This window comes from Giraffa tippelskirchi, chromosome 10 (assembly GCF_054371585.1).
Source record: "Giraffa tippelskirchi isolate mGirTip1 chromosome 10, T2T-mGirTip1v1.2.pri, whole genome shotgun sequence".
Classification (NCBI taxonomy): Eukaryota; Metazoa; Chordata; class Mammalia; order Artiodactyla; family Giraffidae; genus Giraffa; species Giraffa tippelskirchi.
In genome coordinates, this window is record NC_137284.1 from 125,088,969 (window position 1) to 125,113,663 (window position 24,695).

The 24,695-nt window shown below is 38.1% G+C and overlaps 1 protein-coding gene across 17 annotated transcripts in view; it reads right to left on the reverse strand.

Annotated features, from left to right (window-relative positions):
- The window catches only part of SUGCT (succinyl-CoA:glutarate-CoA transferase), a 714,763-nt gene that overhangs the window by 271,588 nt on the left and 418,480 nt on the right, over window positions 1-24,695 (reverse strand). Inside the window, exons 14-16 of one of the 17 annotated variants that reach the window (XR_014067747.1) lie at window positions 17,650-17,821; window positions 17,038-17,113; window positions 15,729-15,835 (exon numbers count right to left, since the gene is read on the reverse strand). The exons of 14 other annotated variants lie outside the window; for them this stretch is intronic. Coding sequence is in view for 2 of the 3 variants with exons in the window: in XM_081537412.1 (XP_081393538.1) it covers window positions 15,770-15,835 (66 nt within the window). In the remaining variant the exon portion in view is untranslated. Of the gene's footprint in view, window positions 1-2,538; window positions 2,553-15,728; window positions 15,836-17,037; window positions 17,114-17,649; window positions 17,822-24,695 lie in introns of those variants that run through there. 2 more of the 17 variants (XM_081537413.1, XM_081537412.1) reach the window with 2 other exon arrangements.

The window sequence follows — 24,695 nt, forward strand, 5'->3', positions numbered from 1 at the left end:
CATAATGGAAAAGAATACAAAAAATAATATATATATATATATATATATATATATATATATAAGAGAATCACTTTGCTGTATATCAGAAACTAAAACAATATTATAAATCAACTATACTTCAATTTAAAAGAAAAGAAAGAAGGAAAAAAGGACTGCTTAAGAGTGGGACTCTAGAAATCTGGAATTATACTAGTGAACAGAGATATTACAATCTATTATGTATTATCCACAAGCTGGTAAGCCTAGGGAAATTTGACTTTAGAAATCAAAAACAATTGGGTTTTAAGTTTGTTTCTACACGGGACAAGACAATCTTGAAAAAAATCAGATGGAGAGTTTGGGGGAAGAGAAAGAAGACTTGCAATCAATAAGATTACTTGTATTACTTAGAATCATGCTTATACAGGAAATCTTGTAAAACAAACCCATCTGGCAGGGAACTGAGCCTTCTGAGGGGACTGGCTCTGGTGCTGAAGTTAATATGACCCCCAAAGCAAAAGCAAGTAAACCACTGCAATTTGGTGTAAACAGCATAGCTATCATCTAACCTCCCACGCTTCATTTCCTCAACTTTAAATAAAGACATTCCTAAATCTCCAATTTATAGTCAACAATCTAATTTCCTAATTAATGAGAATGCACAAGCTACCCACAAACTTCTCAGAAAATTCCCCTGACGCTGTGGCATCCTGTAACAAGGATAACAAGGGGTGGCAGGCAAATCTTAAGCACCAGCTTCTGAGGCTTCCCTGCAAGTGCTGGTTTCAACCTCCTTTTCTTACATCTGACCACAAACCAGGGCAGCTTCCTGTGGCATCTGAAATGGGGAGCAGGAAACAGAGACAGCATTTTGTCCAGAAGGAAGTGAGGAGGAAGGTGAGCCAGTTAGGTGTCTCTTACAATTCCATCTCTGCAGCCACCATCATGTTTAGAATTGTGGTTGAGAAAGGATACACTCTTAGAGATAATAGAAATGATGATCTCTTTAGAAATCACCTCTCCTTTGCTAGTATTTTGAAAGTCCAAAATGCTTCCTCCCTCCAACTCAGTTTAAAGGAAATACTTTCAGTTCTATTGGGCTGGCCAAAAAGTTCATTTAGGTTTTTCTGCAATTATCTTATGGAGTGGATAAACTTGAACAAATTTTTTGGCCAACCCAATAGAAGTCACGGATCACATGTGAAAGGTCTGGAAACTGGTACCCTATATACAATAATGCTGGGTTGGGCATGGTGGTTGTCATCTACTGAAAAAAGTTACCATCTTACATCACCTTTTTTTACCATCTTCTTTTCCAAATAATATCCACATGTATTTCTTACTTTCTGCACATCCCAATAAGCTCCTTTCCAAATAGATGTCTCATCAGATTCCCACCTGCTCTGGCCACTCTGGTTTCACTATTTCCCTAACACTTTCATGTCTATAAGGACAGCCCCAAAACACTGATCAGAGATTTATTCATGAGATTTATCATTTTTCCTATATACAATTCTATTGAGCATTTTGTTTCTACTTTTTAAAATTTTTATTAACTTTGTCATAATATAAACATATTATGATATCATTTAATAAATGCAAGTAAAATTTCCCTTTAGTTAATCTGCCATTTTCCTTGTTGGATGATATTTAACAATAATTTCTTTTGTTTGTGCATATTTATGAGATGAGAAAGAACTTTGTATATCATCATTGGTGAGCTTTAACCAGAATTAGAATTTTAAAACTGAGGGCTAAAATACTCTTTACAAATCATATCATTCAGTAAGTGAAGAACCAAAAGCCTAAAGCCTCATTGTGCATAAGGTATTACTAGCTGTGAAGTACCTGAAATACAGCTAGTCCAAACTGAAATGTGTCTCAAGCTTAAAATACATGTTGAAAAGCATCAGAATCACTAATGGTGACTTCTGCTTTGGCCACTGAGGAGAGAAATGTACCTGGAAGTAAAAGTGGAGTAGCTTGTCAGACTCAGAAGCCATTCTTGAAACAGTGTCTGCCGGAGTAATTGTAACCAAGCAGGATCCTGTGGACACCTCCACCAAGATAATGATTAACTTCTCTGTTTTAACCTTCATTCCTTTTCTTGTTCAAAACTTGTTCTCCTCGGGATGAAGGAGTACCAAAAAGGGGGAGGAATTGTAACCAAGCAGGACCTTGTGAGGCCTTTCCAGGACAGGCCATCTCTCATACCTGCTTTAGCTCCTCTCTGAAGTATCTAGATAATAGTATTTGATGTAAATTTTCCTATCATTTTGCAGATGTGCAAACCCTGAAACAAATGGAAGAACTACCTGGTGACCAAGAGCACACAGCCCCAGGCTTCCTGGAGCCTAAGGACTGATAATGTTAACTGCAGGGACACAACCCTGATGCCTGTTAACCTGTGACACCACCCTGCTGCCTCACCATCAGCCAGAGAATTGCACATAAGCCCATCACATATCCTGCAAGTCATCTTCCCTCACCTGCCTTTAAAAATGCGTTCCAGAAACCCTTCAATGAGCATGAGGCTTTTCAGGGCATGAGCCACCTTTTCTCCTTTCATGGTCCTGAAATAATAAACATATCTCTACTCCAAACTCAAAAAACTCATCTTAGATGACATAAACCTACAGTATCAATACAGTTAAGTAGTGTAAATGTATTTGCTCTTCCTTATGATTTTCTTAATACCAATTTATTTTCTCTAAGTTACTTTATTTTAAAATACAGTATATAATAGATATAACATATAAAATATATGTTAATCAGATAATTTATGTTATTAGTAAGGCTTCCATTCAACAAAAGGCTATTAGTAGTTAAATTTGGGCAGGGGGTGGGGTCAAAAGTTACAAGTAGATTTTGGACCTCATGGGATATTGGCACTCCTAACATTCATGTTGTTCAAGGTCAACTGTGAGTTCTGTGGTTCAGCTACCCTGTCACACTGCTATACTTTGAGCAACAGTTGAGGATATAAATGTGAATTTAAACAGCCGATATCTTGACAGGTAGCACTATTTAGACCTATGCAGAGATCTGGACCAGCAAGGGTAGTTTCACTCTAGTGGACAAAAAACCACCTGTCTGTGAGAAACCATGGCAGAGATAAAGAAAAGGCAGTCATGGACTGATAAGGCTTCAGTCTTTTTTTCTGAGCTTTTTGGATAAAATAAAGCACAGAATTTTGGAGGACTAATTGATGGAGAAGAGAGATGATTATCCTTATCCCAAAGATTAATTGGAAAAATAAGGAAAGTATTTTCATCAGTTAGGATAAGCTAGATTATGCCACAGTCAGTTCAGTCACTCAGTCACGTCTGACTCTTTGCAACCCCATGGACTGCAGCATGCCAGGCTTCCTTGTCCATCACCAACTCCCAGAGCTTACTCAAACTAATGTCCATTGAGTCGGTGATACCATCCAAACATTTTATCCTCTGTTTTCCCCTTCTCCTCCTGCCTTCAATCTTTCCTAGCATCAGGGAACAAAAACAAACCCAAATATAAATGGCTTAAAACAACCAAGATTCATTTCTTTCCTAAGCCAAACAACAACTTTGGGTCCATAGTGGACTCTGCTCTGTTTAATTACTCAAGGACTCAAGTTGACAGAGAAGAACCATCTCAAGCATTTACCAGTCCACTGTGCCAAACAGAATGAGTACTCTGTAGGGTCTCCGACTGGATATTAAATGCTTTGTCCTAAGAATGACATATCCTCTGTTCACATTTTGCCCAGATCAAGTCACATGGTCCCATTCCCACTATAAGAAGGCCAGGAAGTACAATTCTATCATGTTACCAGGAGGCAGGAAGCTGAGAATATTTGGTAAACAGCACTGCTGACTACCACATGACCTAATTTGCACCCCAAGCTTGTAAAGTAGATCACACTTGTTATAATAAATTGAATTATATCTTACTGAAACAGATCTGATGAAAAACACTTTTTTACTGAAACAGGTCTGATGAGAAATAAAGGTTGATTAGAATCACAAAAAGATATGAGATATTTCCTCACCTTCTACCTACCTACTGTTTAACTTAAAACAGTCTCAAAGGTCATGTGCTTCAGTTTTTCTCTCCAGAAATGGGTGGCATTAATTCATCCAATTATCGAATATTCATTTAACATTCACTGGATATAAGTGCTTGGCCACAGTGGTAATATAGAGATTAAGAGGAAAAACTGCATGATCCTTGACCTCATGAATTTTATAACCTATTTATCACTAGTGATAAAAATTGATTCTAAATAATGGAACATGGTAATATAGGTATGGATAAATATCATGTGAAAATTACTAAGACTTTCACTAATCTGTTCAATGCACTGGTATATGAGCCCCTAAATTAGGGAGGCAATGGAGAAGGTAACTGATAGAGAAGGCAAGGAAGAGGAGAGCTAAATGAACACTTTAATACCTAAATATAATAGACTGAGAGACGATCTCACCCATCCTTGAATACTGGACCTCAATCAGGCAATGAAATATATGTTCAAGTATTAAAAAACAGGTAAAATCGAAGCTGTCAGCGTAGAGTCCATTTACAGAAGTGAAGCCTTATGTTTTCTTAACTAGCCCATAGGACCTTAAAACATTTTCCTTTGACTTCCTAAGTATTTGACTTAGAATACTTTGCACATATTTAAATAATCCAATTTCCTAAACAACTATGAAAACTTACATTGGCAGCTACAACATGCAACATGACCAAAATGCCCTCTATACATTCACGAAAGCAGTTGGAGAATTTTGTCTGTGCCTCTGTGGCCCTTTTAACATCAGTAAGATATCAACGTAGCTTCCAAGGATGTGGTAGACTCACAATGCCTATTGTAGTTTTATTTTTTAGCTATTTTTATTGGAAAGAGTAAACTATTAAAAACACAAAAGATCCCTTTAAAGCTACAAAGGAAATGTGCAAAAAGCCATGAAAAGTATAAGAAATGATTTCTAAATTGAACAGTTTGTCTTATTAACAATAACAAGTAAGTCACATAGTTCGTAAGTCCTCCCAGATGAGACATCTGTGGGATTCTCTGGTCTGAAAAAGAACTCCATCTTATAAACATGTCAGCCATGTTCTGAATAAAAGGAAGATTTCACACTACATGTGAATGTGACTCTTAGCCCTTAAACACATCCAGGATTTAGTGTTATTTTTAAGCTGTTTTTTCTTCCAATTATGTGTCCTATTTAGGACATTTTCCCATCAACTTTAGGCAGGGGAAATGTATCAGTAACTGCTTTTGTTGAATATAAATTGTTTAAGCTACTAAACTTAAGATCATAGGTTATCAACCATTGAAACAAAGTCAGATCTTACCCAGCTCGCAAGTATAAATAGTTACAGGTATCAGTGGGTATAAATATTAAAATGTTTCAAACTTTGTTAGTATTCTTGCCTGGAAAATTCCATGGATGGAGGAGCCTGATAGGCTACAGTCCATGGGGTCGCAAAGAATCGGACACGACTGAGCGACTTCACTCACTCCCTTTTGTTAGTAAAGACTGTCTCTATATCCTGGGTTCCACATTTCATGCTTAATAAGTTGCAGCTGAGTGATTCAGAAGAGAGTGGTGATACAGCTGTAGCTAGTTCAACATTTTCAACATTAAGTTGAAAATTTATTGTATTCTTCTTTTTACGGCAAAAAAGAAAAAGTAGAGGGTGTATCTAGTAGCCCACTGAGATACACAGCACGGAGTTGCTGGAAGTTTCTAAAGTTTCTCTTTTTCCATGCCCCTGTCCGAGAAGTTCTGTGAGGACTTTTCCTCTGCCTTTTTTTTTTTTAATTAATTTCTATTGGACTGTAGTTGGTTTACAATGTTGTGTTAGTTCCAGGTGTACAGCAAAGTGAATCAGTTAGGCATATACATATACCCACTCTTTTTAAGATTCTTTCCCCATATAGGTCATTACAGAGTACTGACAAGAGTTCTCTGTGCTATACAGTAGGTCCTTATTAGTTATCTATTTTACACATAGTAGTGTGCATATAGAGGGCTTCCCAGGTGGTGCTAGTAGTAAAGAACCTGCCTGCCAATGCAGGAAACATAAGAGACTCAGGATCTATCCCTGTCAAGAAGATCCCCTGCAGGAGGGCATGGCAACCCACTCCAGTATTCTTGCCTGGAGAATCCCATGGACAGAGGAGCCTGGTGGGCTATAGTCCATAGGGTCGCAAAGAGTCGGACATGGCTAAAGCGGCTTAGCATAGCAAGCACAGGACAACACAGTCTGTATGTGTCTTCTGCCTCTTAAACATTGTCAATCTTACCAATCTCAACTTGCTCATTAACTACTCCCCTCTTTCTACAACGGAGAAGGCAATGGCACCCCACTCCAGTACTCTTGCCTGGAAAATCCCATGGATGGAGGAGCCTGATAGGCTGCAGTCCATGGGGTCGCTAAGAGTCGGACACGGCTGAGCGACTTCACTTTCTTTCTACAAAGTGCTTTTCAAGGCTCACAGGCTCTACTCCAGTTACTTCTCTGCTCAAGGCATTAATAGATCATAATACTATATTTTTTGTGACCCTATGGACTGTAGAACCCATGGACAAAGGAACCTAGTGAGCTACAGTCCACAGGGCCACAAAGAGTCGGACACAACTGAAGTGACTTAGCATGCACAGCACAATAATACATTCTAGCAGAAATTAAAGTAGCACAATACATTTCCTGAAGCTTCCACAGATGGAAAAGGGGAATGGAAAGAATGCAGCTTTTAGCATCACACAGTTCATTACCTCAAAACATTATGACCTAAGCCATATAACTTCACTTTTTTAGGCACTCATTTGCATCAACTATAATATGGAGACTAACAGTTTTATCAGAGAGTTGAGGCAGATAATATATGTTTAAAAGCAACTGTCTAGCTCATTGTAAGTCTTAAAATTATGGGTTTCTTTCTTAGAATAGTAAGTATATAAGAATAGTTTTTTCCCTTATATCTGATAAAAAATTCCTTTCTTTCTTTCATTATCAGTGCCAGTGCCAATGGTTTCTCTAAAGCAAAAATGATTTCATGATGAGACAGAAAAAGGAGGCTGTCGATAAACTACTCCTAGGAGAAAAGATACTTTAAAAATGAGATCTTGGGTGGGATGAATTGAGAGATTGGGACTCACATATATACACTATTGATGATACCATGTATAAAATAAATAACTAATGGAACCTAGCATAGGGAACTCTACTCAATGCTCTGTGGTGACCTAAATGGGAAGTAAGCCGAAAAAAGGGGGGCGGATATCTGTATAACTTGCTGTATAGTAGAAACTAACACAACATTGTAAAGCAACTATACTCCAATAAATTTCTTTTTAAAAAGATGTGATCTTCATTCTAAACCTAGCAGAGTAGCCTGGGGAGTGGTTGAGGTGGACTTGGGGAAGCCCAAGCCCATGAGACTTTGGGTTTCTGACCCTACTTTAACCAACACAGCTGTACTTCATTCTATTTTATACTGGCCATGTGTAAACATTGGATTTAGGAAATGGACCAACGATGGCCTACTTAAGATTTTCTTGTTAGTGCCACACAGGACCTGACCATAATCCTGTGAAGAGAGAAGGGGTTTCCCAGAAGGGGAGAGTTGTTCTCAGTATGAATAAGCCTGGGAAAGTTTCATAGTAGGACAAGTAAATCTGGGGCCAAGGTTTGGCCCAGATTCCCAGCCTGGAGGCCTGAGTGGTTTTGGTGGTGAGGAGCAAGCTACTTGTGCTGTATGGGGGAGGCTGAGAGAGGTTGGCAGCTGGTCTGAAAAGAGTCTGTGCTGTATATGGATTTGTGTTACCATTGAGAGTTATTTTCCTGTGCTGTGTTCTCCCTTTGTTATCTCCAAATCTTTCATATGTCTCGTACAAGTGACAGTGTAAGCTCGGATGATCTGGGGTGATTTAGCTAAGGACTTGTGACTACATTTGGAGAAAAGCAGTACAATGAGCTTCTTTGAAAACTAAAGCATGGAGAAGTCATTATCACTGGGAGAGGACATCTAGCCAGCATGTTCTGATGCAACCATTTGGTGACTTGAAAAGTCTGAGCTAGACACACAGAAAACTAAAGCGGATAAATAAAACATGTTGCCACGAAACAGTCTTGAGGGTACACACACACAAACACACACATTTAAATAATGCTATGAGATTACTGAATAGAGTGACAAGTCACAATGACACCAAATACGGATTTGGTATCTGTTCAAAAGCAATTTCATTTCTATCATTTTAATTAGATCACTCTCTGAAACTTTGTTATATGTAGATGTTGATATTAAATTATATATTTATTTGTAGTGCAACAGCATTATTTCCTAACTAGCAAAAATGTCAGACATCAATTTTCTCTGCAAATGTATGCATTGTACTACTCAGGATTCTAGGAAAAAATGGCAAATAAATGACAGAAAGATAAAATCAAGTAGAATATAGTAACATTTGTTCAGTGCTTTAAGGCCAGCACTGAACATATTCATATTCATCACTTCCGATTCCACATTAGTATACGCAGTCTATTCTTGAGAAACAAACTTATGGTCACCAAAGGAGAAAGGTGGAGGAAAGGACAAATTGGGAGTTTGGGACTAGCATATACACACTACTATATTTAAAATAAATAGTCAACAAGGGCCTACTGTATAACACAGAGAACTTGGCTCAATATTCTGTAATAACCTAAATGGGAAAAGAATTTGAAAAAGAATAGATATATGTATATGTAAACGGAATCACTTTGCTATACACCTGAAACTAACATAGCATAGCTAATCAACTATACTCCAATAATAAGGTAAAAAAAATTTTAAACTATTCATCATATGTTAAAAAAAAAAGAAATTAAATTTTAAAAAGTATTTATCCAAAAAAGTAAATGCAGTATATTAAAAAAATAATACATCCTATAATTTATGTTTTCCCTAATAAGACTATTTTAAGATTAACTAGGATTACTTATGTATGATTATATATGATGCTAATAAAGCTTGAACCTGGAGAAATGCTAAAGGCAGAACACCAAGAAAAATGCTTAAATCATAATCATTCATTAATCTTGTTTATAGTTCTTTATTAAGATTAATCACTCTTTGAGCATTAGAAATGTGACCATGGGAAAGTTATAAAACTACTCTGTATTTTGCCTCTTCAGTTGTAAAACAGAGATAACCTCTTATCTGCTCATAGACAACAGAGCAGCATGTAAAATATTTTGATGTACACTCTGTCTAAAAATTAGACTATCTATGATTTTATGAACACACAACAAAACGAGTGAAGACAAAGTCACGTAAGCCTTTTAGATGATTAATTCCGTGTGAAAGTTTTCTTGGAAATATTAAAGAAGAACATTAGTATATGCAAAAACGTATCCATTGTACTATTGTCTCATACAAATGGTTTTATTGTAAAAACAAAAATTACATTTTTGCATCGGGAGAATGCATCGGGAAATTTTAAAGTAAGTTTTCAAAAGGGCCCATGACTTCATATGGTAGTTATTTTTCACTTAAAAGGAAAATGGGTTACGTTATATGACATCTTACCATTCAGGTCTAATTAAAATATCTCTTCCTCTTTCACCTCCACCCTCTTTCCCATGCTGATGGCAAATAAACACCAAGTTGAATAAACATGTACTATGTCAATTCACGTTAAATACAAATTTAACTGCTTTAGACAAACACAAACACACACACACACACACATTTAAGAGTCTTCAAAATACATCATTTTTCTGTTATATGTGGTTGTATGTGTATATATACATATCATAAATATGAAGATATGTTTAGACACAAAAAATTTATAATTATTTATTTTTTCAAAATAGCCTGAGTAAGAATAACCAACCATATTCCCACCTGCCTTTGTGAAAATAAACTTGCAACTACTTGTAAGCCTTTTTTTTTCAGTCAACTTTACTGAAGTGCTATTTACATATAGGAAAATTTACCCTCTATAGGTCACAGTTCTGTGAGTTTTGACAAATGCAGAATCATGTAATCAACACTGCAATCCAAGTATAGAATATTTTCATCACCTGCCCCCAAATTCTCTTGTTTAGCTGTAGTCATTCCCTGCCCTTCACCATCAGCTCATGACAGCCACTGATCTGCCTTCTGTCCCTATAAATTTTACCTTTTTAGAATGTCATATAAATAGAATCATAGAGTATGCAGCCTTTACATCTGGTTTCTTTTGCTTAGCATTATGCATTTGAGATTCATCCATACTGTTACATTTATTTCTAGTTCTGTTACTTGTTATATTGCTTAGCAGTATTCCATTGATTGGATGTATTCCACTGTTTACCCATTTTGCAGATGAAGGGACATTTGGGCTATTTTCTACTTTTAAGTTTTTCTTAACATGTCAGAGAATGAGACAGTATAGTATGTTAAAAGCTTAAGTTTTTAAGCTAGACAGACTTTAGTACAAATCTCAGGTCTGCCATATATTAATTTGTACCCCTGAGCAAATTATATTTTCTGAGTCATAGTATTGTGAAGATTAAATTAACAGGTGACTTGTTGGGCTTCCCTGATAGCTCAGTTGGTAAAGAATCTGCCTGCAAGCAGAAGACTTGGGTTTAACCCCTGGGTTAAGAACATCCCCTAGAGAAGGGATAGGCTACCCACTCAAGTATTCTGGCCTGGAGAATTCCATGGACTGTATAGTATATGGGGTCACAAAGAGTCAGACAAGACTGAGCGACTTTCACTATAGTATAATATGTGGCAGCTATTATTGTTACTTCAAGAAAATTAGATCTCTTCAAGAAAATTAGAGATACCAAGGGAACATTTCATGCAAAGATGAGCTCAATAAAGGATAGAAATGGTATGGACCTAACAGAAGCAGAAGATATTAAGAAGAGGTGGCAAGAATACACAGAAGAACTGTACAAAAAAGATCTTCACGACCCAGATAATCATGATGGTGTGATCACTCACCTAGAGCCAGATATCCTAGAATGTGAAGTCAAGTGGGCCTTAGAAAGCATCACTACGAACAAAGCTAGTGGAGGTGATGGAACTCCAGTTGAGCTATTTCAAATCCTGAAAGATGATGCTGTGAAAGTGCTGCACTCGATATGCCAGCAAATTTGGAAAACTCAGCAGTGGCCACAGGACTGGAAAAGGTCAGTTTTCATTTCAATCCCCAAGAAAGGCAATGCCAAAGAATGCTCAAACTACCGCACAATTGCACTCATCTCACACGCTAGTAAAGTAATGCTCAAAATTCTCCAAGCCAGGCTTCAGCAATACGTGAACCGTGAACTTCCAGATGTTCAAGCTGGTTTTAGAAAAGGCAGAGGAACGAGAGATCAAATTGCCAACATCCACTGGATCATTGAAAAAGCAAGAGAGTTCCAGAAAAACATCTATTTCTGCTTTATTGTCTATGCCAAAGCCTTTGACTGTGTGGTTCACAATAAACTGGAAAATTCTGAAAGAGATGGGAATACCAGACCCAGTGACCTGTCTCTTGAGAAGCCTGTACGCAGGTCAGGAAGCAACAGTTCGAACTGGACATGGAACAACAGACTGGTTCCAAATAGGAAAAGGAGTACGTCAAGGCTGTATATTGTCACCCTGCTTATTTAACTTATATGCAGAGTACATCACGAGAAACGCTGGGCTGGAAGAAACACAAGCTGGAATCAAGATTGCCAGGAGAAATATCAATAACCTCAGATATGCAGATGACACCATCCTTATGGCAGAAAGCGAAGAACTAAAGAGCCTCTTGATGAAAGTGAAAGAGGAGAGTGAAAATGTTGGCTTAAAGCTCAACGTTCAGAAAACTAAGATCATGGCATTTGGTCCCATCACTTCATGGAAAATAGATGGGGAAACTGTGGAAACAGTGTCAGACTATTTTTTTGCGCTCCAAAATCAACACTGATGGTGATTGCAGCCATGAAATTAAAAGACACTTACTCCGTGGAAGGAAGGTTATGACCAACCTAGATAGCATATTTAAAAGCAGAGACATTACTTTGTCAACGAAGGTCCGTCTAGTCAAGGCTATGGTTTTTCCAGTAGTCATGTATGGATGCGAGAGTTGGACGGTGAAGAAAGCTGGGCACTGAAGAATTGATGCTTTTGAACTGTGGTGTTGGAGAAGACTCTTGAGAGTCCCTTGGACTGCAAGAAGATCCAATCAGTCCATCCTAAAGGAGATTGGTCCTGGGTGTTCATTGGAAGGACTGATGTTGAAGCTGAAACTCCAATTCTTTGGCCACCTCATGCGAAGAGTTGACTCATCAGAAAAGACCCTGATGCTGGGAAGGATTGGGGGCAGGAGGAGAAGGGGACGACAGAGGATGAGATGGCTGGATGGCATCACCAACTCAATGGACATGGGTTTGGGTAAACTCCAGGAGTTGGTGATGGACAGGCAGGCCTGGCATGCTGCGATTCATGGGGTCGCAAAGAGTCGGACACGACTGAGCGACTGAACTGAACTGAACTGATTATTGCTACTATGACCTCTGGTTCTCAAACTCTGCTTTACTTCAGGTCTTCAAACTGATCCCAAACGTAACATCTTTAATCACCTCAGAGCTCCTGCTTTATCACTTCACTTAAAATATACCTCCCCTTCTCTCTGCTTCCCATCTTTATGACCCAAGTCCATTTTTCTTCATGAGAACTTTCCCAATTCACAGTTCCCACTTACCATTCCATTCTCCACATTCCTATAGCATGCATTATTCAGTCTGGTAGCCACTCTACACACTACAGCTTTTTTAAAATTTTAAATTAATTACAGTTAAATAAATTTTTAAAAACTTTTTATTTTATATTGGAGTATAGTCGATTAACAATGCTGAGATAATCTCAGTGAACAGAGAAGGGATTTAGCAATACACATACATGTATCCATCCTCCCCTAAACTCCCCTCCTTTCCAGGCTGCCACATAACATTGAGCAGAGTTCCATGTGCTATACAGTAGGTCCTTGTTGGTTATCCATTTTAAACATAGCAGTATGTACATGTCCTTCCCAAACTCCCTATCTCTTCCCCCGATCCTTCCTCCCAGCAACCATATGTTCATTCTCTGTCTGTGAGTTTCTTTCTGTTTTGTAAGTTCATTTGTATCATTTCTTTTTAAATTCCACATATAAGGGCGGTCACATGATATTTCTCCAGTTTTTTACATTTAAACTCAGCTCCTTAGTCACAGTAGCCATATTTCAAGTGCTTAACAGAAAAGTGCAGTGAATGGCTGCTATACTGGACAATGAAGATAAGGAATATTTCAATCCTCACATAAATTTCTATTGGACAACACTACTCAACACTTAAAACTATACGGTTCCATTTAGAACTAGGTTATATGATACAGTTGTATTCTCAGTTTTTCTGTGCACATATACCACAGAAAACCAGTTAGCAGTCATTGAGCATCTATCCTATGCAAGACACCCTGGCAAGGACTGAGGATCTGAAGACCTACCTTCCAAGAGCTTACCATAATACTAACATTAGGCAACAATGAGTCATCTTTCAGGTGGTCCTGAGCCACCTGGACAACAAATGCTAAAGGAATTTAAAAGATGAAATGATTACCAAGGTCTGGCTGGCTGGTAGAGATGTGGATCATTGAAAGTTCAGGACATATATGAAAAGGAATAGTCCAGGAAGATAGAAGAGTGAGCAGAACCCTATCTTATATTATTTCATATTCTTTCCAGAGCATGAAGCACAGTGTTATGTACAGAGAAACACAACTAACACATTGAGATGTGGAAGAACCAAATGATAAGGAGCAGGAATATATTCAGTTAGTCACGTTACTGAGGGTAACACATGATGGACAGTCATGAGATAAGGATTCAAAAAATAGAGGCTCAGGGCAGGTCAAACTAAGGGCAGACTGGCAAAGGTAGGTTAAAAAGCAAGTCCAGAGGCAAGGGCTAAGGAACTAAAGTCAAGTTGAAAGAAATGAATAGACAATAGGCAATAAAACTGATACTGAGGCAAACTCAGGCTCAAGGAGGAAGGCTGTACCCAAAGGTTAATTAGCACAATGCAGCCAGAGATAACTGATCACCAGAAAGAATGAAGGATGAGAGAGCAGGTGCCATATAAGAGGCCAGACTGGGAAATGCAGCCAATTTGGAAACGCAGTTCCAACTATCTTTTATCCCTGATGGTTCCACCTGGGATGGATTGTCTTCCTGTCTCAAATGCTTAAATGACATATGGAAGTCATATAAATCTTTTGGATAGGCTGTGCTTATTGGATGAAGGCAAGATAGCTGAAGTCTTTATGTTAATGTTTTAAAATTAAGCATAAAGGTAAAAATCTGCAAAAAGTCTACTGAAATGTAAGGTAAAAAGTAACATGCTTAGGTTAATTGGCTTAGTGCAAGGCCCTGACTACCCTAATAGTGTTACTCCATTTTTCCATTGCCATAGTTAGGCTTATCTTTGGCTTGAGTGACCTGCTCAAGGAGCTGATTACAGAGACAAGGTTTCAATTGCTTGCTGTTGGGTTATACCACATGTGTTTTGCCAAACAATTGACAGAGTCACAAAGCAGAGTTCTTCCTGGCTTTGTCTAAAGTTAAAGGAGTACCAGAGAAAATGTAAACTTTTAAATGTCTAAAACTTGGATAAGAAAGCAAATGTGTTTTTAAAGGAAAAGGCAATAAGACAACAACAACAAAACTAGGCAGCTGTAGCACAGTCAGTTCTGAATGACCCTGAACACTGTATGTCTTGAGAATCAGTCCACATACTGTATCACCCACTCCTCAGGGACAAGGCCATGACTCACTGTCTGAAACCACAATGCTCGTGGAATCTTAAGAGGTTCTAAAATAACCACACTTGGTCCAAGTCAGCAGAGGACAGGAAGCTCATTAAGAATTCCCCAATTTCCCTACTACAATCTACAGCTAAGAGAAGCTACCTGCAACATTGAGACTGATGCCTGAATCCAATCACATTGATTAAGGGAGGATTCTGGCAACTGCTTAGAGGGTAATTTGAAAGGCAAACCATCAAAGTCAGCTTAAATGTTTTGAGAGAATTAAGCCACAATATTATCATTTGCTATGTACTTGGCATTAAAAGACCCTAGTTTTCAAATTTCTTACTTAGGAATATCAGCAGTCCTTTCTAAGAGAGAGCAGAATACTATGTTATCCCAGGAAGCCAGAGTCACTGCTGTTATATCAGAGACAGAGATCTATAGTGGCATGAGAAATGCATCCAGCATAAAGGACATGCCACAGACTCAACTCATGGTACTATAAGTAGAACACCAGATTTAGATCAAAATCCATATTCAGATCCTATCTCAATCACCTCTTAGCTGAGTGACCTTAGTATAATCCCTTAATTTCTCCTGTCATCAGTTTATTCATCTGTAAAATGGAATAACATATTCCTTAGCTTTGGTGGGGTTTTGTGACAAGTAAGATTGTCATCAAAGCTGGGAAAACACTTTGTAATCTGTAGATTGCTATGCACACGGGAGCCATTATCTGGTCTTTTTCCCTAAAATACTGTTCCTTGGAACTCACTTAGCCTGGGGTTTTCCAACTATACTTCTAAAAGAACATTTTTGGAGCTACTCAAATGAAGACTTACAAAATATGAGTATCTGTTTTCTGCTTCTTTTTTCTCTGATCCAAGGAACTTGCTTCCTTTCACAGATTTAGCTCTTTATGTCATTAACTAAATTTAAATCATGCCTAAAGACTTACTTGTTTGGCAGCACAGTTTCATATCCTGTTTGGTTTAATTTTTAAAATTCTTTTGTAAAGCACTCCAAGATGTTTGCATGAAGATCACTCAACAAACGGAAGCCTCTCTTGAATACACACACAAGGACACACCCACATCGATGGGAAGAAACATAATACAGATTTTTGTTAACGTGGTGAAACAAGTCTACAGAAAACAGTTCTTAAAATTACATTTGCTGCAACACTGTATGGCCATTTCTTGGCTGAAATATCCTTAACTCCCTCAAAGCCAAGTGGGAAGGCTAATGTGATCTTCCAGAACCCAAGTCCACCAAGTCATATAGAGAGAAGATTTAAGGGTACATGTCAACATAGGCATAGTATTTTCCATGAAGCAGGCATCCTGGCAAGAGAATATTCCCTAGTGTTTCACCATTTATCAAGAGACTAACCATCAGGTCCTGAACTGTGTTACATAAGCACAATACCCTTATTGTTAGCAGCTGTTCATTGGTCAGGATTGCACAACTGACCAGGTGCATGGCAGGATGGAGTTTTTGTCTTAATCCAAAGATTCGGAGTATATGGGCTTGTTCAATGATGGTAAAACATTGGTTCCAAGCCATCAGGATTATTATAGCCTTTTAGGTACTTTGCCAATTTACACATATGTGGTAGAAATTAAAGCATCCTGCAGATACAAAAAGAGCCATTGGTTTAATTTAGGAACATTCTTTTTGATTTTGCATATTTAAGAACTGATTTTAAGCTTAATTGTCTGAAAGTTTAAGTAAAATCATTGATTCAGTATTACTAAAGGTCATTAGATAATTCCAGGGATGATATATCTTGAATTATCAATGGCAAGGAAGTTTGGTTTTTAAATGATTACTTTAAGATAAATATATAATACTAAATGTATTTATTAGAAGAATTAAAGAATGATCTATTCATGTAGGACAGAATAGTTTTAGAGCCCAAGAAAAATCTCCTCCTGATGTCAAAAAAAAATTCTTTTACTTTATTTTTTTAATTTATTTATTTTTAATTGAAGGATAATTGCTTTACAATATTGGGTTGGTTTCTGCTATACATCAACATGAATCAGCCATAGGTACACATATGTCCCCTCCCTCTAGAACCTCCCTCCCACTTCCCATCCCACCCCACCCCTCTAGGCTGTCACAGAGCACCAGTTTGAGCTCCCTGATAATACAGAAAATTCCCACTGGCTATCTATTTTACATATTATTTTACTTTAAATTAACTATAAAAGTTCAAACTTTTATATTGTCTTAAGACAGAAATTTCCAGGCTATTTTCTCACCTTTTTTTTCTTGACTTGGCTATGAGTATTTCGAAGTATATTTTTCTTCAATGACATACCTTCTCATTTAATGAATCTGTTTTCAAAAGTTTCAGATAACCAGTTAACCGTTATTTAAGGATAATATGTTGTAAAGTAAATTATCAGGCTGCCAATTTTTGTATTCAAAAAATTTTATTTTCCTAATAAGTCAGTGTTTTGTTTTTTGTATTGGTTTAGCTTTTCAGTAAGTCATATCTATATATGAAACAGAGCTGTAAGTTGGTGCAGGTACTACGGAAAACAGTATGGAGGTTCCTCAGAACACTAAAAATAGAATTACCATATCATTCAGCAATCCCACTCCTGAGCATATATCTGGACATAACCATAATTCAAAAAGATACATGTACCCCTATGCTCATAGCAACACCATTCACAATAGTCAAGACATGGAAACAACCTAAATATCCATTGACAGTGAATGGATAATGAACATGTGGTACATACATATACACAATGGAATACGACTCAACCATAAAAAAGAATGAAATAATGCCATTTGCACCAATATGGATGCAACTAGAGATGATCATACTCAGTGAAATAAGTCAGAAAGAGAAAGACAAATACCGTGTAATATCACTTATGGTGGTGGTAGTTTAGTCACCAAGTTAGTTGTGTCCAGCTCTTGCAATCCCATGGACCATAGCCCACAAGGCTCCTCTGTCTGTAGGATTTCCCAGGCAAAAATACTGGAGTGGGTTGCCATTTGCTTCTCCATGATATCACTTGTATGTGGAATCTAAAATATGATACAAATGAATCTATCTACAAAACTGAAACAGATTCACAGACATATAGAACAGACTTGTAGCTGTCAAGGGGGAAGGGCACAGGCAAAGGAAGGATTGGGAGTTTGGGGTTACCAGATGCAAACTATTACATATAGAGGGCTTCCCTAATAGCTCAGACTGTAAAGAATCTGCCTGCAATGCAGGTGACTCAGGTTCAATCCCTGGATTGGGAAGATCCTCTGGAGGAGGACACGGCAATCCACTCTAGTATTCTTGCCAGGGAATCCCACGGACAGAGGAGCCTGGCAGGCCACAGTCCCTGGATCTCAAAGAGACAGACAGGACTTAATGACTAAGCACACACACACATTACATACAGAATGGATAAACAGCAAGGTCCTACTGTATAGCACAGGGAACTAGATTCAATATACTAGAATAAACCATAATGGAGAAAATATTTAAAAGTATCTATATATGTATAGGTACTATATATGTATATAGGTACCTATATGTGTATATAAGTATCTATATGTGTATAATTGAGTCACTTTGCTGAATAGCAGAACTTAATACATTGTAAATCAACTACACTTCAATAAAAAATAAGATAGAGCTAACCTAAGGTTCTTTGTGGGGGAAAAAATGACAATATCTAGGAAAGATTAATAATATCAGAATAATTACTATTACAGAAAATGCCACATATTGGCAACATTAAATCACTGTTCTCCTAACCTTTTTGGATAGCGAGCTAATATATACTGCGCATGTGCTATGTCACAGGCATAGGAGAAACGGTGTGCCCAACGCAAGAGCTATTTACTATCAGTCTCCCAATATAGAGATGTGGAAACTCAGGCAAAGGGTTAGAGAAAGCTGGAGTAACCTAACTCCAGAGCATTTGGTCTTACCCAGCCACCTAATTTTGTGTTGGAAGCAATAACTGGCAGGAGAAGAACAGGCCTTCAATAAAAGTCTTTGCTATAGCAGTACAAATGAATTCTATCTCAATATTTGGGCCAGAGTGGATCTTTCAGTTCAATTCAGTCACTCAGTCATGTCTGATTCTTTGCAACCCCATGGACTGCAGCACACCAGGCTTCCCTGTCCATCACCAACTCCTGGAGCTTACTCAAACTCATGTCCATCGAGTCGGTGATGCCATCCAACCATCTCATCCTCTCTCATCCCCTTCTCTTCCCACGTTCAACCTTTCCCAGCATCAGGGTCTTTTCAAATGAGTCAGTTCTTCACATCGGGTGGCAAAAGTATTGGAGTTTCAGCTTCAACATCAGTCCTTCCAATGAGTATTCAGGACTGATTTCCTTTAGGATGGACTGGTTGGATCTCCTTGCAGTCCAATCAAGAGTCTTCTCCAACACCACAGTTCAAAAGCATCGATTCTTCTGCACTTAGCTTTCTTTATAGTCCAACTCTCACATCCATACATCACCACTGGAAAAACCATAGCCTTGACTAGACAGACCTTTGTTGGCAAAGTAATGTCTCTGCTTTTTAATATGCTGTCTAAGTTGGTCACAACTTTCCTTCCAAGAAGTAAGTGTCTTTTAATTTCATGGCTGCAATCACCATCTGCAGTGATTTTGGAGCTCCAAAAAATAAAGTCAGCCACTGTTTCCCCATCTATTTGCCATGAAGTGATGGGACCAGATGCCATGATCTTAGTTTTCTGAATGTTGAGCTTTAAGCCAACTTTTTCACTCTCCTCTTTCACTTTCATCAAGAGGCTCTTTAGTTCTTCTTCATTTTCTACCATAAGGGTGGTGTCATCTGCATAACTGAGGTTATTGATATTTCTCCTGGCAATCTTGATTCCAGCTTGTGCTTCATCCAGCCTAGCATTTGGCATGATGTACTCTGCATGTAAGTTAAATAAGCAGGGTGATAATATACAGCCCTGACATACTCCTTTCCCAGTTTGGAACCAGTCTGTTGTTCCGTGTCCAGTTCTAACTGTTGCTTCTTGACATGCATATAGATTTCTCAGGAGAATCTTTAGGACAGATGAAAAACTGGTATCCCCCAAAAAGAGGACTATCAAATACTCAAACTATGAATTATGTTTGCAGCACTTTTATTAATGAAAAACACTCTTAAGACCCTGTGACTTGATTATATTGTTTAGTGGCAGATAGTAACTCAATTTTAGTTCTGGTTGTGAACTGTAATAATGGAATTCAAATACAATGTGTTGAGAGAGACTAAAACTTTTACACACTTGTTAGTATGTCTTCAATCATGAAATAACTTTTAGATTCTATCAGTGAAGTGTATATTTCATGATCCTGCCAGTTGTGGCTGTTTTAACAAGGATGATTCCATTTTCAGACCAGAATATAGGTGAAGATTTATAGTCTGTGATGATCTATTTTCCATGTAAGGAAGATAGGGATGTTTTTATGTCTGTTGATTGTTTCTGGAAGCAATCTCAATAAATTCAGTGAAGAGTGACTTTTCCCTTTTATGCTTATAAAGAACAGTGTATGTTTGTCCAGGATTGGAATTTACAATAAGTTCCATGAGAGAGTGCATGTGTGTTCTTGTTCAATACTTTCAGTATCAAAATATAAAGAAGAATGATTATGTTTCCTGAGGTTTTCCCAGATTAAGCATGCAGGAGGAGGAACATTCACTTCTGTGCCTTATGATTTCTTGTCTTTAGTTTCATGGACTGGTCTTTACAAACACGGAGGTAATCTAGGGCACTTCAAGATTCTCTCTGCTTACTTTCCAGGTGGATATTTCCTTCCCCTGCTGTAAATGGCAGACTGAGCAGAACCTCTCTAAATCAGGTCTTATTTTTATGACATCTTGCAGAAATTATTCAAATATTCTAGCCTGTGGGAGTTCTTATTTCTTATTCTCCTGTGCACATACAGTCTTTACCCAATATTCATCAGGAAAAAGATTATACACACACATATACATACATCATTTGGGAGGCAGGGTATTACAAGTGTGGGATAAAATCACAATTTTGAAACAAAAATAAAGTATTTTCCCTTTATTTAGGCTTCCTCTACAATCACCATATTTTAGGAGAAAAAATAATTTTTTTTTGGCCACTCTGCATGGCATGTGGGATCCCAGTTTCTCAACCAGGGATGGAGCCCATACTGCCTGCATTGGAAGCATGGAGTCTTGACCACTGGACCACCAGGGAAGTCCTAGAAAAGTTATTTTCTATATCTTTCTCCAAGAATCCAATAAAACTAAAACAAGTTACTGTCCATTTTCTTCTCCTAGATTTGAAAGTAAAACATGAAGTATAAGAGATTTGCAGGTTTTCTGGACTCTGAAATGTAAAGTATCCTGCAGATGGCTAACTCCTTCTAGGCTAAAATGTCACTTAGCTGCTCTATCCCTCATTTAAATTATTTAAATTATGCCCTCATCAGTCTCTCCTACCACCCTTATCAATAAAGTAAGGTCATACCTATAATTATGAAGTTTTTAATGCCCTGTCTCCTCCACTTTATTGTAAACTTAAAAAAAATGTTTAACCATTATATACTCAGTGCCCATCATAGTACCTGGCACATAATAAACATATATTAAATTCATGATTAAATAAACAGCAAAATTAACAACAGTTATTTTTTTTTTTAATGAAGCTGGTTAAAGAGAAAAGAGCCAAACTAATTGTACTATTCTGTGCTAGTGCATACATTTTCACACAAATCTACAATTATAAATTAATTAAGAAATGTGCCTTCCTCCTGATCCATCACATTTGAATGCCTTTGCTTTTTTGCTTTGTGGAGTCACAGTGAGCTGATTTCTTACTTAAGGTCTAAACTAAATTCAAGGCAGGTATGGATATACCACCTAGAACGTTTTGGGTTTCCTTCTTGGCCTTTAACAGTGACTTGGGTATTTACACAACAATTTAAAAGACAATATAATGAGATAGATGTTATATCTGGAGAAGCTACAAGTGTTACAGTATTTTCGCTAAAGCATTAATATTTTAGATGCTTTTTTTTTTTGGCTGCACCATGCAGCATGTGGGATCTTAGCTCCCTGACCAGGGATTTTATCCATGGCCCCTGCAGTGGAAGCGCAAAGTCTTAACCACCGGACCCCTGGGGAATTCCCTAGAGGGCTATATTTTTAAGTAGAACAGCACTACCTGTGGCAAACCAAGAGTCTGTCATCTCATTTATACAGACAAACCAATGGACTATATACACTAAATATTGAAAAATATATCTTGTTCACACTCAGGTTTCAATCAACTAACAAATTTCTCTCTATAAGTCTATATTACAAAACCAAAGCTCTAGACGAAGATTTTCTAATAGCTTAATGATTAAAGAAATAAATCCACATAAGCTAATCAAAGTTGAGATTAGGGAAACAATCACTATAACAGAATAAGTTATGCTCTATTTAAGTTATACATAAAAGTTACCCTCTTATCTTGACCCAGATAGGTGAATTCTCTCAGGAGGAAAGACAGGTAGTATGAAGAAACACTGACTTCACCTAATCCCCAAGCCATCTTGCTCCAGTACAGGCAGAACCAAGATCAGCAAAAAGTGACTACTTGCCTTGGCCTTGTGTTAGCTAAAGCCCATTAGACTTTGCACATGGATCATCATTTGGCCTGCAATGCCCTAGTCTGGATCTCTCAGCTGAGCTTTTCCTTCATTGCAATTTCTGCTGTCAAAATTTAGCCACTGTCTCTTGACTAAACCCTCTAGAATCTAGACACTCTATGTGCTAAGGCACCCCCACACCATTTATGTCTGTTTCCATAAAAATGGATGAGTGTACACTTGTTTATGTGTCTACTCTGTGTGTGTTCTTGGGCTCTTTCATGTGTCTGTCTGGCTAACTGAGGGACTGCAGAGTATTTCCTGCAACCCAACCACAGCAGGAAGACTCGGCTCTGGTCTTGGACCACCAGGAGGATCCCACTGAGGACCTGCTGTGTGGGGGAGAAAGCTGCACTGTCTCAGGGTTCCTTGGTAGGACTATGCAGCAAGGGAAGACTTAAGAAATCACAGAGCCCTGAAACCACAGCTCAGACTGTTATAAGGCAGGGTTGAAACGTCATTTCAGTTTCTATAAATCACTGAGTCTATTTAACCATGTAAACGTGTCGCTGATAACTACAATGAAAAGAGATGCCAGATAACTACAATGAAGAGATGCCAGTGGCATCTTTATGTGATAAAATATTTCCTCTTTAACTACTTTACTTTTCTGAAGTCTTAACAGAATAGAATAAAATGTTAGAAAAAAAAAGTAGTTCACTAGATTGTGAGCTTCATGAAGACACAGAATACTACATTTGGTGGAGGGAGGGGTATCTGTTGCTGTTGTATAGTTACTCATTCTTATACAATCCCTGGGTCCTAACACAGTGCTTGGCACATGGAAAGTATAAATTAATACTGACCAAGTGCTTACAAGTTCTAGAATCCATTCTGAGATCTCGGGCTAACTGATAAACAAGACAAAACTTTGCTTTCATGAATCTTATATTCTGTTTGGTGGTAGAAAGCACAAAACAAATAGAGAATTAAATCAAGTATAAATTATCAGAAAGTAATATATGCTATTAGAAAGTGTTAGAGGAGCTAATTTAGTTTGAATGGATAGGATGGATCTTTTCTCCTAAATAACATCCATGAGAAAACATCACAGTACTTCTCAACTTTTCCACCCATGAAAATCATTTGAGTAGTTAAGGAATCAGAGACTTATTTCACTGGGCTTAGGTGGTGGAGCCTGGGCATTGGGATTGATGAAATGTTCCCAGCCAACTCAATCCTTCCCTGGTGGCTCAGATGGTAAAGAATCTGCTTGCAATGTGGGAGACCCATGTTTGATCCCTGGGTCAGGAAGGTTCCCTGGAGGAGGAAAGGGCAAACCACTCAGGTATTCTTGCCGGGAAATCCTATGGACAGAGGACCCTAATGGACTACAGTCCTTGGAGTCACAAAGTCAGACACAACTGAGCAACTAACACACAGTAAGCCAACTCTGAATGGTTAGCCATGAATGAGAACCACTGAAAAGGGAAGTATATTCCAGCAAAGAAATAGCTAGTACAAAAGCTTTCCCATAGGAGTTAGGCTTGTGGTCAGAGCAATGATTAATAAACCCTGATAATAATCCGGAGAAGGCAATGGCACCCCACTCCAGTACTCGTGCCTGGGAAACCCCATGGACGGAGGAGCCTGGTAGGTTACAGCCCATGGGGTCACGAAGAGTCAGACACGACTGAGCGACTTCACTTTCACTTTTCACTTTCATGCACTGGAGAAGGAAATGGCAACCCACTCCAATATTCTTGCCTGGAGAATCCCAGGGACGAAGGAGTCTGATGGGCTGCCGTCTATGGGGTCGCACAGAGTCGGATATGACTAAAGCGACTTAGCAGCAGCAGCAGCAAACCCATTAAATAAAGACTCTAGAGCAGGGAGGGCCAAGCATCAGTGTCTTGGAAAACTTCTCATGAAAGTCCAGTGTACAACTAAGTGTGTCTGACTTAAGGTGACCAGTCATCCTGGTTTTCTCAGGACAGAGGGATTTCTAGGAATGTGAGATTTTAGTGCTTAAGATGAATTTATGCCTGGTAAACCAGGATGGCTGATTACTGTAGTAAGACAAGTGGTGTACAAGGAGAATAAAGTAAATAAATTACCACATAAAAAATTAATTTTTTCAAAAAGGGAAAATAAATAAATATTAAAAATAAAGTAATATTGGAAAAAGGGCTTCCCCAGTGGCTCAGAGGTAAAGAATCTGCCTGCAGTGCAGGAGATGCAGGAGATGTGGGTTCAACCCCTAGGTCAGGAAGATCCACTGGAGGAAGGCATGTTAATCACTCCAGTATTCTTGGCT